Here is a 16,650-nt window from a genome sequence, read left to right as displayed (position 1 = left end):
CTCCTCACAGAGAGATATCCAAACATCCACAAAAAACCTTTCTATCTTCCTCCCATCGTCTGAGTAAAGCTTATTAATTTACATAATGTGGAGTATTTTAGTTTAGCTTGGAGAGGGGGTTGGAAAAACTGACATTCACATTCATATTTGTTTAGAATACCCTCAAAAATTAATAAAGAAACTTAGAACAACTATGTGTCTCTTACAGGCCTCAAACCCAACTCTTAACTGCACTTCAGCTTTCCAGAGTTCACAGCAGCGCAGTTAGTTCAGGATACCCACTTCCAAACATATTTGAAAATGCAGACTATGCCCAGTTCTTTCTTACTTTATATTCTACTAACTAGAAAAATTAGAAAAGAGTGCACATTTTAGTTTCATTTTGTTACCTTCACATGGCAAACTCCACATGAGCTGTCCCCAAATGTCAGCTCTGCCTCTCTCCACAGTGCATGGAACCCCAGCTGAATGGCAAATAATTCAGAGGTATTTTTACTGTTCCCGATAAGCACATCAACATTAATGTCATTGGCCAATATACTAAAGTCAACATACTCAGTTTATATAAACACAAGAAGCAACCCTACCTGTATTTGAGGGTTGTGTTTTTAAGATAATATCTCATTCTATCACACTGTGTGAGAAGTTAGAAGCTAAAATACCTCCTAAAATTCCAAAAGACTTCTGCATATAAAATTACTGTGAAAATGCAGGTTGCACTCACTGTGAGTAAATGAAAATCAAATGTTGCTTTGATATTCTGAACAAATATCTACCTTTTTCTCACCTGCTCTAACAGCAAGCCTAAACTGTGTTTTTCTTAGCTTTGGGCTATGGGTTTTTTGTTGTGACATCTGCAGAGTGAATGCTTTTCATTCCAATAGATAGTTCTAATGATATTTATGCAGGGTGCGTACCATTCACTTACCCTTAAGCATTTGTTTTCTGTTGCACACCTTTAGCACATGGCAAAGCTCACGTTTAATCATGTTCCTTTAACTTCCTGTTTTATGGAAGAGGATTTGAATTTGAATGGGCCTTTCTTATGCTTAGATCAGGTCTTATTTTATTAATTATCTTCTGTTTCTCTAAAATACAAGCAACAGCCAGAGCCTGAGCAGTTCTTTTTATCACTTAGGTCCCTGAAGAACCTTCACAGGATCTCATGGTTCATAGTTCTTGTAGCAAGTAAATCTCGAAGAAAATAAAGGGACAAGAATGGGTATTAAAAAACAAAAAAAAACCCACCCCAAAACTAAAATCAAAACCAACAAAAAAAAATAATCACCAAACCAACAAAACACGAAGAACTTCATCACTGTTCACCCAGTTCTGACCAGCTGTCGTGGAGAATGTTCCACTACACATGTGGTGCCCAAGTCATGTCGTCACAAAATCACCTACACGAGGTGTTAATTTTGAAATGTTTGTGTCCCCATCCTGTGATTATTTCTGCTGAAAAAAAAAAAAAAAGTAATCTAAATTCTATTCTGTCACAAGTGTACTATCATAGCTGAACACGGCTTCCGCTCCTCCTCCAAAAACAAAAAAAAAAAAAAAAAAAGTAAAAGAAGCTTGGACAATTTTAACCCTTCTAAGTCACGTGGCACCCAGACAAGCCTCCTTGTAGCTGTACCTTCAATTAGCTTCACCTCCCTGTAGTATTCCTGACTCCTCCTCCAGATGCTGTGCAGCTCTGTATCTCTAGATAACAGATTTAGCCAAGAGCAAGAAGAAGAGCCTGCTGGCAAATTGCATTATGTTCACTTGGATTACTGGTGAACATTTCTGGATTTTAGCAGTTACAGTCGTTAACACCAGCTACCAGAAGCCTGTGGTAAAATGAACTTGGGGGAAGGCTTTTTTTCTGCACCAGTAACATAGATTATTCTACTTACTGCATATTTCAGGCAAAGCCTGGTATTTGTAGGAAAACTGCTTTGTTAATGTCACAGCCCAGACATCAAAAGCACGGATTATAGAGAAGCACATTGTTCTTCCAGATGTACATGACCTGCCAAGATGTCATTTTCAACAGCTGATTTAAAAGCAGGATACAGTTGAGAAACTGAATTTCATGACACAGATGCACATATTTACCAATCAATCTTAGGGGAAAAAAAACAAGTAAAAACCCCACCCACTGTGCATATCAATAGTTGGATGCAAATCAAAGAATCGCTTTAGTCCTTTTATTTTTTTTAATTGAATTTCAATCCTGAATCAAAGCTCATGCTGTGCCACACTTGAGGCAAGCTACTGAGTCACATCATTCAAAGAGAGTAGGACAAAAATATCACTGAATGCTGATCCTTCATTGAAAATGGGCCATTCCCTCATTCTCCTTAGCTACTTCATTTCTGTAATTAAATTGTACCTGTAGAATTAGACCTCTTCCATTACAAAGCTCTATTACTCAAAATCATTTCCTGAGTACTAAGCCTGCAACACACCAAATCGTCCAGAACAGTTCAGCAAAAACATAACGTCATATATCCACATGACTTTCAACTGATACAGTCAGCAAAGCACAGACACTCTGCAGGGAAGGAAATATAAAAAAGGGACCTTCTGAAAAGCATGCTCAACATTTCATGCTTATTCTCTAAATGTCAAACAACTGAAGACGTTCATCCTGCAAGCTGTTACTTTTAAAACTTGCCTGCTGTGATTCTGAAACTCGAGTCCATTTATTTCACTTTTATACAACTTCACTCCTTCTTTTAGAGGTCTATCGCCAGAGAAATTCATACTGAAAGGAAGCAAAGCTCAACTTCTTTGTTGCAAATATGAAATTCAGCTCATTAATTTATGCAATATACCAGCCTAAACATTCAAATGGATGTTTAAGTAATGCTGCCTGATCTGACTGAACACATCCACCCAGCCATTCATGTACTTCATCTTCTCTTAAACTTCACTTTAGATACACGTGTGAAGAACTTTTAAAGAAAAAAGGACTAATTTCTGTGGCTAATATGTGAAACTGGATCCAGCAGCCAAATACCCCTGCAAGCATTCACGTTTGCTACACAGGTGTTTTAAAATGTCACAAAAAATCTACATGCACTAAACGACATAAGAGAAAACCAGAAACAGCCAATTGCACAAGTATTACTAACATGCTGTTTTAGGCTCTGTTCTACGATTAAGGTGACTGCAAAGCTCGGTGCGTGAGATGCTGCCCATCACTGCTTTTCTGTTCCAAAACAAAAGGCAAATCCGACAGATTCCCTCCCCCGCGGCTCGGAAAGCGCAGTTCTAACAGGCTGCTGAGGACTGATGTCCGCGCTGGGCTCCAAGCGGCGCCTGGACGAGCCCGGAGCGCGGCTGAGGATCCGGCCGGGGCAGCTCCTCCCGCTCCGGGCCCGCGGTGCCCGCCCGGCCGGGGGTCCCGGGGAGCGGGGCTGTGCCCGCGGGGCAGGGGCGTTCCCCGAGGGGCACGGCGGGGCCTCCCGTGCCCCCCGGCGGGGCTCAGCGGGGCAGGCACAGAGGGCGCGGGGAGCGGCGGGCAGGGCCCCGGGCCGGGCCGGGCCGGGCCGGGCAGGGTAGGGCAGGGCAGGGCAGGGCAGGGCAGGGCAGGGCAGGGCAGGGCCAGCCCCCGGGGCCGGGGCAGCACCGGCGGCGGCACCAGGGAGAGCGTGCGGGAGCGCTCCCGCTCGGCGCGGGGCAGAGCCGGCCGGGCGCTGCCCCTCACCTGGTAGATGGCGGCCCAGCTGGCGGCCTGGTCGAGCCGCTGGAACTCCTTCTCGATCTCCATGGCGGGGGCCTGGCCCCCCGCGCTGCTCCGGCAGCTCCGGCTGCAGCTGCTGCCGAGGCCGCGGCGGCTCTGCCCGGCCCCCGCCCTCCCTCCGCCGCCGGAACTGCGCACCCGCCCCAACGACGCGACGTCCGGGGCGGTGGGGCCGGGGCAGCGCCCGCCCCGCGGGCCGGGGGGCTCCGGGGGCAGCGCCTTCCCCTCGGGCCCCGAGCGCCGCCCCCGCGCCCCCGCCCAAGCCCCGGGCAGAGCAGCCCCGGCCCGGCCGAGGGGCCGCAGGTTGGAGGCGGCAGCGAGGACGCAGCGGGTCGGAGCCATTCGGGCCCCAGGCCGGGCCCCCTCTGGTGTCTGAGCCGTGGGGAAAGGCTCGAGTCGTGTGTTCAAGCGGCTGCGGGAGGGTCGGAGTTCTTTTCAGGTTCTCCTGCGGCCGTTTGGTTGCAGAGGAAGGGCCGTCAGGAAGCGGGCGGAGTGGTGGCAGTGCCTGATCTGGCAGTGCGGAGCGCTTGAATGGGAGTCCATGTGCTCACTTAGGGATGGGAAGACATTCTCTCTTGCTACAGTCAGATGGAGAGATTTTTCGCTCTTACACAATCTGCAAAATGAAATGTATTTCTGTCAGTTGGCCCATACCCTGTAATTTAAAGGAATGCCACAAGCTCTGTTGGCGTTTGATCGCCTGTCCTCAGCTCTTGGATTCTTACTCTTGAAATGGCCATTACTATCCAGGTGCTATAGTTCTATCACAGGAGGGAAATCTACCCCATCTTTTTCCTAGGACCATTTATTTCCAAATGAATGTAGCCTACACATCTCAGAGAGCCAAGGTCCTTAATCCTGAATTTCAAGTCCAGATGTTCCAAGCATATGGACATAGTTATCCCAAGTACAATGGTAGAGCATAATTTGTTTCCCAAGCAAGGAATTTTACTCCTTATGTGAGACAGCTTCTGTTTGTTCCATGGCTGTTTGGAACTGCCTTTTGGAGCACACAGTTACTGAGGGCTGGTGCCACACTTGGTACCTCTGCAGCAGAAATGCTGACCCAAAATAAGGTGGTGAAAGCGGATTTGTAGGATCGACACTTTTCATGAGAGAATTCAATTATAAATGCCCTAAGCACAGCATGGTGGAGTTTCCAACACGTCAGGTGTGTCAGTGTTGCTGACACGGATTTAAACCACTTTGCTGCTTTTTCCTTTCCCTGTCGTTTCAGGGTCATAAATTATGAACGTATGTGGGGAGTCTTGCTGTGTTCCAATGATTCCATACTGAGAGATGGCTCTTTCTCATGTCACCAAAGAGGAGTTCCTGTGGATGGCCATTTTCTGTGCAAGCATAAACCTGGTCTTACATAGAAGAGGTCAGAGTTGTGATGCTACAGTTAAATGGAACTGAATTACTGCGTCATATAAAGGAAACGAGCGCACGATCTTTTTATGCTTTTGTCACCTGACTGGACTTGATACATAAAATCAGCACAAGTTTTTCAGTCAATCATCAGCAGTATCTTCTGCTCAGTGTGTACTGTTGTCACAGAAATAATGACAAAAACTGATATTGCCCTGAATAAATTGATATTCAGCTGAATATCACAGATTTCACAGAGTAACCCAGAAAATCAGTGTACCTTAGATTTCTTCGTAAATTTCTGTCCATTGCAGGGGTAACACTTGAAATGTATCAGTCTGGTTCAATGAATGATTTTCTTGAACAACTGGAAATTTTGGAGGGGATAGACTACATTACAAATATTTGCTTTTACCTATATATGCTTGTATAAAAGAAGTAAGAAAGCATTTGCAGCAGTGACACACATTGCAACTCCCATGTCAGAAAAACACAGCTAATTGGTGCATATGCTATGGAATTCTGGCTTTGCTTTTATATGCAATGACATCCAGGGCTAAAAAACTGAGACCCTCACAATATGCAGTTAGATACCAATATATGTCAAATCCCAGAGTCACTGAGGTTGGAAAAGACCTCCGAGATCACCGAGTCCAACCTGTGCCCGATCCCCATCTTGTCACCCAGCCCAGAGCACTGAGTGCCATATCCAGTCATTCCTTGGACACCTCCAGGAATGGTCACTCCACCACCTCCCTGGACAGCCCTTTCCAATGCCTGACCACCTTTTCTGTGAAGAAATTCCTCCTGATGTCCAACCTGAACGTCCCCTGGCACAGCTTAAGGCTGTTTCCTCTCATCCTATCCCTTGTTCCCTTGGAGCAGAGCCCGACCCCCACCTGGCTCCCCACTCCTGTCAGGGATTTGGGGAGGATGAGAAGGTCCCCCCTGAGCCTCCTTTTCTCCAGACTGAGCCCCCCCAGCCCACTCAGCTGCTTCTCATAGGGCTTACCATCTACAGCCTTCCCCAGCCTCGTGGACACACTCCAGTGTAATTGTGTGCCCACAATCTTCAGAGATCCAGTCCTAGAGAGGGAATTGGGGTATTCACGGATGGCTGAGGAAGGGGCCAGCATGGGGGTTTGCTGGACCTTTCATTGCCTGATCAGCAGGGGAGCAGCAGCATCCTTGAGGGGCTGGTTTCACTTCAGCAGCCCTTGTGGGGAGCACGACTGGGACATTCTGGTAATGGGATTCAGCAGGATCAGGCCTGGGGTGGGAGGTGAGGGTAGATAACAGCAATGAAAAGGAGATGCAACTCCTTGGAGATCGGACCGGGCTGAACACCAGGCTGGGATTCAGTGGATTGGACGGGGACATCATGCATGTGGTACCTTCAGGGCGTGAGGGCTGAGGGGGTCCCTCACTGTGAGGGCTGAGGGGCTCTGTCAGGGTGTGTGAGGGCAAAGGGGGTCCCTCAATATGAGGGCTGGGGGGGTTCCCGGAGTGTGAGGGCTGAGGGGGTCCCTCAGTTTGAGGGCTGAAGGGGTCCATCAGGGTGTGTGAGGGCTGAGAGGGTCCCTCAGTGTGAGGGCTGAGGGGGTCCCTCAGTTTGAGGGCTGAAGGGGTCCATCAGGGTGTGTGAGGGCTGAGAGGGTCCCTCAGTGTGAGGGCTGAGGGGGTCCCTCAGTGTGAGGGCTGAGGGGGTCCATCAGGGTGTGTGAGGGCTGAGGGGGTCCCTCGCAGTGTGTGAGGGCTGAGGGGGTCCCTCAGTGTGAGGGCTGAGGGGGTCCCTCAGTGTGAGGGCTGAGGGGGTCCATCAGGGTGTGTGAGGGCTGGAGGGGTCCCTGGTGGTTTGTGAGGGCTGAGCGGGTCCCTCTCCCCACACCGGAGCCGTTTTACCTGCCCATAGAGGAGCTCTGGCGAAGATGCCCCTGACAGAACATCACCTGTAGCAACACGGAATGTCCGCACCATCGAGAGGAGCCGCTTGGTGTCACTCCTCCATCGTTAGAGCTGTGTGGAGCGGAGGAAACACCGGCACCGTGTTCGCGGTCGGTGTCTCCTGTGGCTGCATTGCTGGAGGCAGGTGGGTGAGGGCAGAGCTGCTCATGCAATCAAACAAATGTCTTCCTCTTCGACACGACCTGTTTTCTGTAGTGATAATTATGTCCATATCCTGCATTATCCCTTGCAGTGCCTCTGATTCTCCAGGGACGAGGCTGAAATTTAGGATCTGAGTGGCTGTGGCATCTAACCTGTGGGCAGGAGGCTGCAAGGTCACTCCTGCAGGTCATTCCAAGGGCTCATTCCTCAGCTCCCAAACAGGTCTGATGTCTCCTGTGTGAAAGCGCTGGACACCATTTTTCATTTTATGGAAAATATTTAGCACAAAATTATCGTTGCAGCAATGCTGTAGGATTATGCATGGATGTTGTCAGGCACAGGCTGTTCCTGTCCAAATTAGGCTCTGCGTGAAAACAGGATGAAAAGACCATCCTTGATCCATTTAATCCAGTAATAATTAAAGTTCTATTTTATTTTCCTTCAGTATAGGGTCTTGAAACTGCTATAACTGTCAGTGGAGAATTATGAAGAGTTGAGCCATTTAAGTTTTTACACCATTTCTTTCCAACCCTCATTGTGAAGATGTATTTTCCCACTGGCAAAATATTTCAGTTTAAAATGCTTCTGGAGGGAAAATTGACCCTGGCACAGTATGACTTGTTTTGAAAGGGACTTCTGAACTATTTCCTTCTTGTTATAAACCAGTACAAATGAAAAAAAAAATAAAATCTTAGAATACAATCTAGTGATGATTGGGATAGAATAGCATAGGTAATAGGAATGTCTGGGTTGGAATTGTTATGAGAAGGTCTGTTTTCATGATATTTCCAGTCCTGGCTTGCAATGAAGAGAAGGTAGATTAATCTCTGGATTTAGAATTCCAGCTGAAGCCAAAGGGGGCAGTACCCGTTTACCCTAATGCTGAGCGGGACTTGACAGACTCTACACTTTTGGATGCCTGTCCCAGTAGAATTGAAGGTCTGAAATATATTCCACTCAAGAATATGGGCTGAAAAGGGCCAGTTGGATCAGACACCTGTGCCCTACAAACGTGTTCAACCCTTTAAGAGATATTTAGTCCTCAAATGTTGCCTCCACACACATGCAGAGCAGCAAAATATTTCCTAACAGGCTCTGTGAAATTTATGATCTACCTGTCAAAATGCTAAAAGTTGCAAAATCTGCAAAGTATTGCATGAAAAAAAAACAACACAGAAGAGATTAAACGTATGACTGGTGACTTAGATCCTTACAATAATGGAGGATTAGGTAAATGAAAACATTCTGTGGTCTCAGGACACAACCCTTCTTGCACTTTACTAAGGAAGGCAGTCCCTCCCCAAAATGATTCCAACCTGGGTAACTTGAGGCACATTGCTTTTTCATCCCAGTGTAATGTGATTCAGAGTTTTTTGTTGTCATATTATCCATTACAACCTGGCACTGGAAAAGAAAATGAGAATCCAAAGAAAAGGATCAGATCTTGTTACTTATTTCCACTTCATAAAAAAGGCAGGTGTTTGTCACACCTCAATCATACATTTCGTATCCTCTCTTCATCCTCTGAAGTTCAAAGCAACTCGATGAAAAAAATTGCAAATAGACAAAGCACATTCTGTGGAGTGGCAGGATGTGTGACTCCTCAGGACACACTGCTCTGTCAGCTGTCAGGCTTGTCCTGTAGCTATTAGGAAGCAGAAGTCCTGGGATGGGATGGGATGGGATGGGATGGGATGGGATGGGATAACCTGAATGTTGTTAGCATGACCAGGATACCCAAACCCTGCTGCCTCTGTTAACAGAGAGGAAGAATAACTTTTGGGTGGGGTTTTTTTTTTTTTGCAAAGGATATCAGTTGACACTAAACTAACATTAAGAAATCACCTATTTGGAATTGTGTGTGCAAAGGAAGGAAGGGATATACCTGTTACCTGTGCATGGACATTTCAGCCATGGGTGATGGTGTGCCTCGGGGGAAGTGTGCAATGCATGTGTGTGCCTCTGCACCTTCTGCTGGTGGACCTTTTTCAGCCTTCATGGCTTTGCAGGAGGTGTTTAATGTCATGCTGTGGCAGGAGCAGGTATAGGGAGAAATCTTTAAGTCAAAGCTGCTAAAGACTGTCTCACCATTGGATGGCACTCCAGTCCTTCCTGCTCGTGGCAATCACAGCCTGAATTTTACTCTTCAAATAATTTTAGGTCAAGCAGCAACTAATAGAAAGACTTTCTTTTTTTTTTATGGCTAATGTGATAATAAAGTAAAATTACACTCGCAGAGCTGGCTTTTGTTTTGCAGCATTAGCTTTTAGGAAGTCTGTGTTGAAATCTTGCCAGATTGCTTAGTTTTCTAAATAAAGATTTCCAAATGCAGTTGATTCTGTCACATGGGACTCAGGTGTTGTGTACTCTCTGCTGTCAGAAATTATGTGAGTATGTTTGTGATTATAGGGTATTTTACCCCAAGGCTTTCACTCACTGGTTTATGCTTTATGCAGTGTTTTAGATTAATGAGAGAGTGTTTTCAGCAACCCTTTCCTTAAATGATCCTTTTTCCTCTCAGCAGCTACTGCACACCTGAGTTTGGAATCGCCTTCAGCTCTGCTTCCCGTGGCTGCAGGATGGTGAGTTCTTAAGTCTGCAGACCTGTAGTCTGGCAAGCATAAATGTTTTTGCCCTCAAGTTGAAGACACAAGTGTTCAAGGGAATGTCTGCAGTTCATTCAAAGTTGTGACTGATATTTTTACACATGCAAGGAAGCACTAGCTTAAATTAGAGCTATTGAAACACTGTTAGTTCAGTATTGAGACAGTTCTGTCCTTGGTGTCCCTGTGACCATGGCATGGCAGGTATTGCAAGCAGGGCAGTTGCAAATTTACCTGGGTTTCCCCGGGGGTTTTGCAGTGTGTCCTGAATTCCTTGCTGCCAGTACACTTAGCTTGGAGCAAAGTGAATTATATACATGAACTGCTGACCAGACTCGAGGCTGTGTATCCCAAGGCAAAGTGTGTGGCAGCAATATTGACCTCCCTTGCCACCTGCTGCTGGTTTCTGTGGTATCCCACCCCTGCAGTTGTGCCAGCCTGACTATTTATGCAGCTGCACTTGGAAACGGAGTTGTTGTTTATGACAACAAAAAAACACTCCCCACAAGAAACTGGGTTTTCTTCTGGATTAGTTTTAAGCAAGATCAGGTCTCCAGTATAGTGAACCACATGGCACAGAAACAATTTTTCTAGAAAAATAGAACACGTTAATGCTGGGGCAGGAAGAGAACAGAAGACAAATATCAGTACCATAAGCCAGTATTGCCCCTAAAGACTTCATCCTGAGACACCACAGCTAAATCTACAGTTTCAGTGATCAACAGTAAACTGTGTTCTATATTATTATTATTATTATTATTGTTATTATTATTATTATTATTATTATTATTATTATTATTACTACTACTACTACTACTGATGCTGTGCTTGGAGCTGCTTCCATATGCCATCTCCTGGTGACACACAGGCTTGGTAATGGCCCTGACAAGCACAGATCAACTGTACTGAGCACAACTCAATGTGGAGCTTAATGTTTGTGGCAAAATCCGTGCCAGTCATAAGTAAGATCACTGTAGTGACATGCAAATGCCTGCTGTGGAAAGAATGGCCTGAATTTCTTTTTATCTAGGAGTAGAACAAAAGCCTTCTAGTTTCAGGTAAGCCTCTAAGTGGAAAGTATAGTGATAGGAAAATAAGAGTTCATCCATTTTTACCGGTATTTCCTTGAAACAAGTATGACTATTATCATATTGTCCTCTAAAGAACTTAGTATTTTTACAGTGTGAGAGTTTTATCACTCTTTATTTATTTCCCATAAAGGAAGAGGAGCTCAGCTCAAGTCCTTTTCCCTTAGTCAAAGAAGGGCTCAATAAAACTGCTTGAGAAACTACCACCACATTTGGGATGACAGCAGGGAGATTTACACGTTGTATTTACCCAGCACTGTATATAAACAACTATGGTTCAGCTGAAACATTTTTTCCAAGTCAGATACAGTAAAAATTCAAATCTGGCCCAGTCTGAGAAGGAGATGAGTCAGAAAAATCCTGCTGCAGGGGAAAGAAACCTTGGTGCATGGCTGGCCTTGGTGACAACCTGCCAGGAGAAGAGGGACCTATGAAACTTTCTTCTAGCGTTTTATCTGAATCTTATCTGCTCAAACACTTCAGGGTTCAGGAAGAGCAGCCAAAGTCAATTTTTGCTGAGAGTGTTTAAAACCAAAAATAAACAGAAGGGAGAATTTGTACGTGTGCAGGAGGAGGCTTTGGGGTGGAGAATGGACGGGGTGGTGGGATTGGGGAGGGAATGATTTGACCTACATTGACTCTTCTGAAATCCTCTTGGAAGTATCCAGTGTTTTCTCAAATGACAATGAAATTGCACAATCCAGAACTGTGGTGGTGGAGAGCTGCTGGCGTGTGTCCAGGGGCCAGTGTTCTCTCTGCCCTGCCAGGTAGGTGAAACAATAGTCAGTATGAATTACAGAACAGCTGTGTCATTACTCCATGCCAGTTATCTGATTCTACAAAGCCTGAAAAAATACCTTCTGACATGTATAAAACAGAAACTGAATTTTCAGGTCTTTGTCTGTTAGTATTTTAAAATACTAAAAAAAAAAACCTAAAAAACAAAACCAAACCAAAACCCTCACAGTGTGCACTGTTATGCTGGTCCAGACACAACAAAATCCTTGGGGTTTCAGGAGCATTTTGTGAACTTTCCCCCTGTCTTGTCATCCGAGAAAAGGTACATTGATGTTGTTGTCATCCAGTTTTGTCTGATGGTTGAGAGATTAGTTATCTGCTCTGTGCCTCCAATTTATTCTGGTTCCTATGAAAAATATTGTCTGTGAAAACACGAAACACTTACAAAATGTCAACATTTCACTCCTATCTGCCTGTAGATCAATATGAATGGGTCACAGTGACCTCTCAGGGAGCAGGTCTGTGTGACAACCTGAACTAATATGTATCCAAGGTCCTTTAAAAAAAAACACAAACCATCTTTATCCATGGGGGATCTGTTCCCAGCAGGATAATTTCTATCAGATAGGTCTGAATGATCCTGTATAAGATGGCTTCTTTTAAATGTGCACTGTAGCAGAAGTAAAACTTGCATCAGTACAGACACATTTAATCTAGAAGCACACATTCTGCATTGCTGGTTGTTTCACTTTCCATCTTCATCAAGTGAAAGTATCTCGTGACACTTTAAACCATTTTTAACAGGCACAGAGGTAGGAGAAGCTCTCAAATTGCACATACAATTACAGCACAGTGTGGAGGAAGCTGGGCACATCTCTACCATGGGATAACATTTTCAAAAGCTGTTAACTAAGAGGTTTAAAAGACGTGTGTCCCAGGTGCTGATGTGGCCAGACTGGCACAGGGACGTGGTGCAGCACGTTTGTGCAGATAACAATCAGGCAGCTCTAATTAATACCCCTCAGATGCAGCAGAACTCCAGTGGGCCCTTCCTTCCTGCCCAGCTTCCCATTGCTCCACACCTCTGCCAGGACTCAGCATCATTCCTGCTTGGGTGCCAGGGCTCTGTCACAAGTGCACAGTCTCACAGATGGGTGAACCCTCCGTGTGATGTGGACACACAAGAAATTTGTTTGGAATGTAAAGATTCAGGGTCCTAAGTGTTAATGCTTTTAAAAATCACAGTGTAACTACGGGGAATGCCTTTGCAGACCTTGGGCTGTGTACTGAAGTTCTGAGTACAGCTGTGAACTAAGGGGTAAAACATTTCAACAGACTTTAAAATATTGTCTATTCCTGGTCTCTTGGAAAGAATTGTTGTTACCTCGACGCATAGTCCAGTAATATTGGTCAGATTCCATGTACCCTGTGATTTGTGTTTAGCACCCTTGTAGTTTAATCAGGAGCCAGGTAAAGCTTGATGTACTGAAGATGGCTTTAATCTTAAAACCTGAAACTAAATAGCAAAACCAGAAGAAATATGAATACTTGGGATTTAAATTTAGCTCCTGCTCTTTGGCGTGTTAATTGAAAATCGCACAAAATAAATACGAAGAAGCCAAATAGGAACATATGTACATTGCAAAGGCTTGGGTCTTCTGGTTTCAAGTTGTTTCCTTCTGAAAGCTTTGTATAAGCACGAGGTACGTCACAGGTCAGGTGGAGCCACCTCACCCCGAGCAGTCAGGAGTCCCCATGTCCCATAAGTTGTGTCTGTGCTGGGCTGCAGTCACCGCCCAGGGAGGCATTTTCAGGCTGTGCCAGTTCTGTAGTGAAAACATGTGAGATGAAATCCCTGCACAGTTTAAGGGTAGAGCATAGCATTACATTTTGGAGGTCTACTGTCTAGCTCTTTTTAGTTAGCAGGATTCTATTTTCCCAAAGGAAGAGATTGAAAGAGTGAGGAAGGAAACAATGCTTCATTAGGTCCACTGAGTGTGTACTTTGGGCTCATGTCCATTGAATTAAGCAAACAAGCTGCCCACAGGAGGAACCAAATGCCACAGCTGGATGCTTGGTGACCAAAACCAAAACTGAAAATGTCCTTTGTCACTTGTAGATCACGAGGGTTTGATTGACATAGCACCTACGTGCAAAGAATTAGTTTATTGCCAAGTTGAAAATCAATGCAGAAATTGTTGTCTAAGAACTATGTTTGGATCAATTTACAGAACTTCAGTGAAGCAGGTTAAATTTGGTGAAGGTTTGGCTGTCAGTTTTGTTATATATGTGGGGGTGTGTACAAAAATCTTATAAATTCTCTTGGGAATGGTCCTGTGCAGGGCTAAAAGTTGGACTCAATCATCCTTGTAGGTCCCTTTGAAATCAGCATATTCTATGATTCTGTCATTCTGTGAAGTACATTTATTTCTTCCAGCATAAAAGAAAATTGATGAATATCAAGAACAACTCTTGAAGCAGAAGCTCGGGTAATTTCTCAATACAATGAGGAGTTGCTTCTAAGATAAAGGCATTTAGTATGAACTCTATGAAGGCCTTTGCTCATATCATTGTTTATAAATATATTATAAACACTCTTGGTTTTTTTTTTTTACTACGGAGGGGTTTTTTAGCACATAAGGCAAGTAGTTCCTTTTCATTTCTATCAGTCTGTGCTGTTACATGATGGAATTGAAGAGCATTCAGTTTTCCTAATTGCAGGCACATCTCACATTCCAAATACATGCTCAGCTTTAACTGCCTGTACATAAAATAGGAAAAGGTGAAGATTTAGAGCTGAGTGCCTTGAGCTGTATTCCAAGGATGCTGCCCCTTGTGCTGCCAGGGGATTAAGGAAGGACAGCTGCCTGCCCACTTAGCTCTCATGTTGGTTGTGCCCCTAGAATATGAATTTCCACCTCTCTTCTTGATAATAAATTCAGAGTTTCTGATTCTCTGCCCCCATAATGTCCTCCCATTTGTGGCAGTTGGCTGGTGATTTTGATGGAAATGAAACTGAGATTGGGAGACTGACAATTATTTTCTAACAGCAGTAATTAATTTGCTCCAGTAGGACTGTCAAGAACTCCAGAAGTGGGGCAAACAAACAAAGTTCCTTTTGAAATGTCTTTGTATGACTGTGCCTGGCTTTCAGAACATCAAAATCAGATCACATATTCACTTTTTAAAGAAAATTTTAGGGTAACTATTTTACAGTTGGTTTCAGGGTCATTTTAGCTTGTTTTTTTGGTTTTGGGTTTTTTTTTACAAGGAACTTTAAGATGGAACAAAGGATTTCATTTTTGCTACAGCAAAGCATTTTCAAATATTGGAACATCTTGTTTTATGAGGTGAAAAATCTCTGCTGCCAGAGCATAGTTTGAAGTGCTGCAAAAGGCAGTCTCTTCACAGAAAATCACACTGGTTCTCAGTGAAGCAGGGTGAGATCTGTGAGATACATTCCACCCTGCAACATTTCAGTGAATCACAAAAGTCTATGGTTCAAGGTTTAGTTTCCTCATCTGAAATAGAAATATATAGCTAAGCTTGGAAGAGCAGTTGTTGTGTACTGGTTGAGAATATTTTAGCAAAACATTCTTTGTCCAAAAATGCTGTTTTCTGTCTGAAAGTGCTGTTGTATTAGAAGGGAAAACACTTGTGGACATGTACTTTTTACAAAAAAACTTCTGAGCTCCAGATGGAATTTCTGGTCAAAGTAAGAAAATGTGAGGCACTCTCCTATTTTGGAAAATTGAGAAGTCTCAGAGAAGTGTCCTGAAGAAATGGCTGTTTGAAATTTGTCTGCCTGTACGAGGGTTATGTGCTCCTGTTCTCTGGGAAAAGATTTGGAAGGTCTGCACTTTGCTCCAGTCTGGAACACAGTAAATGTTGATACTTCAGGATTTTTCTCAGATATTTATTCCTATCTGGCCATAAGTAGTTTAAGCAGTAATTCAATACAATGATTTTTAGCCTCTTTGTAATCTTACTGTGCATTGGTCTCACTCTTCCTCTTTGGGATATGTGCATATCCTGCTTGTCTTACATGTGTTACCCAGATGAACAATGCCATGGGGTGCGTGATCCACCTAATGGCTTGGAATTCTGGCACTGTATCCCTGCTTAGAATAGGTGGGGCTGTGTACACCCAAAACCAGAAAATGTGTGTTTGGACAATAAGATGGTTGGGGCTTGTTTGTGTTTAGGTTTGCACATTCTGCACATAAGCCATTTGATCCCGAGTAAATAATGAACAAGAAAAAATCCATTAAATAAGTTATTCAAAATATCATGGAACTTGTCAAATTAATGATTTCACAAGCAACACCCAACCAATTGTTTTTGCAATGGAGCAGTTTTTTAGGGATTAGAAAAAATCCAAACTGTTGGCAGGCAAAATCCAGCTGAGGTGAGATCAAAATTTTGCATTAGAGCTTAAAAGTCCAGAGAATTGTGGGAAATGTTGAACTGACTAAGTTTAGTGAATTATTAATTCCTTTTTTTTCACTCTTGTGAAGCAGTTTATGTCAATGCAGAACCTGGCAGGGGAGAAGGATGGATATGTCAGTGTGAGGGCAGTTGCTGTTGACCCCACTGTGGTAAATGCTCAGTAATGAAGCTTTGGTCAAATAGAACTGGCTCAATGAGATGTGAAGCTAGCAGAGTATCTATTACAAATTAAGAGATAAATCTGTGGCTACTTTGAAAATATTCTTTATTGCTCAAACTAAGAGCAGTCAATAAGAACAACTTACAAAGGGGATGGAAAAATAATGTTTCAATTATGGTTCAAATATTATGAGATTAGGAAATCGTATTTCCCAACTACTTTCAATTTTGTCATTATAAAATAATGTAAAATTGATAGGAAGTGTTTTTTCCCACGTCAGGAGACGTGATCAGCTCTGTGATATCCAGGGAGAACACCAAAGGAGTGAGGCACTGAACAGCTGAGCACTGGAAGAGCTCACCTGCTGGGTGCTCCACGGGGTGTATTTTCTGTTGGCCTGTG

At 44.1% G+C, this 16,650-nt stretch overlaps 1 protein-coding gene and 1 long non-coding RNA gene across 4 annotated transcripts in view; one reads left to right on the top strand and one right to left on the bottom strand.

The window, feature by feature from the left end:
• PTPN1 (protein tyrosine phosphatase non-receptor type 1) overlaps positions 1 to 3,862 on the bottom strand; it is a 34,444-nt gene extending 30,582 nt beyond the window's left edge. The window contains 1 exon segment of the mRNA XM_032704960.1: positions 3,698 to 3,862. Coding sequence (XP_032560851.1) covers positions 3,698 to 3,760 — 63 coding nt within the window. The 5' untranslated portion in view covers positions 3,761 to 3,862.
• A 2,441-nt stretch (positions 3,863 to 6,303) lies between these two features.
• The window catches only part of LOC116795359, a 124,211-nt gene continuing 113,864 nt past the window's right edge, over positions 6,304 to 16,650 (top strand). For 2 of the 3 annotated variants that reach the window (XR_004360027.1, XR_004360029.1), the window contains exons 1-3: positions 6,304 to 6,386; positions 7,017 to 7,193; positions 9,735 to 9,792. This is a non-coding gene — a long non-coding RNA (uncharacterized LOC116795359). Of the gene's footprint in view, positions 6,387 to 7,016; positions 7,194 to 9,731; positions 9,793 to 16,650 lie in introns of all 3 variants that reach the window. The other variant, XR_004360028.1, reaches the window with a different exon arrangement.

The sequence above is a fragment of the Chiroxiphia lanceolata genome, chromosome 17 (genome assembly GCF_009829145.1).
Source record: "Chiroxiphia lanceolata isolate bChiLan1 chromosome 17, bChiLan1.pri, whole genome shotgun sequence".
Classification (NCBI taxonomy): domain Eukaryota; kingdom Metazoa; phylum Chordata; class Aves; order Passeriformes; family Pipridae; genus Chiroxiphia; species Chiroxiphia lanceolata.
Note: the sequence above shows the minus strand (reverse complement) of the source record. Positions and strands in the feature narration are given on the sequence as shown.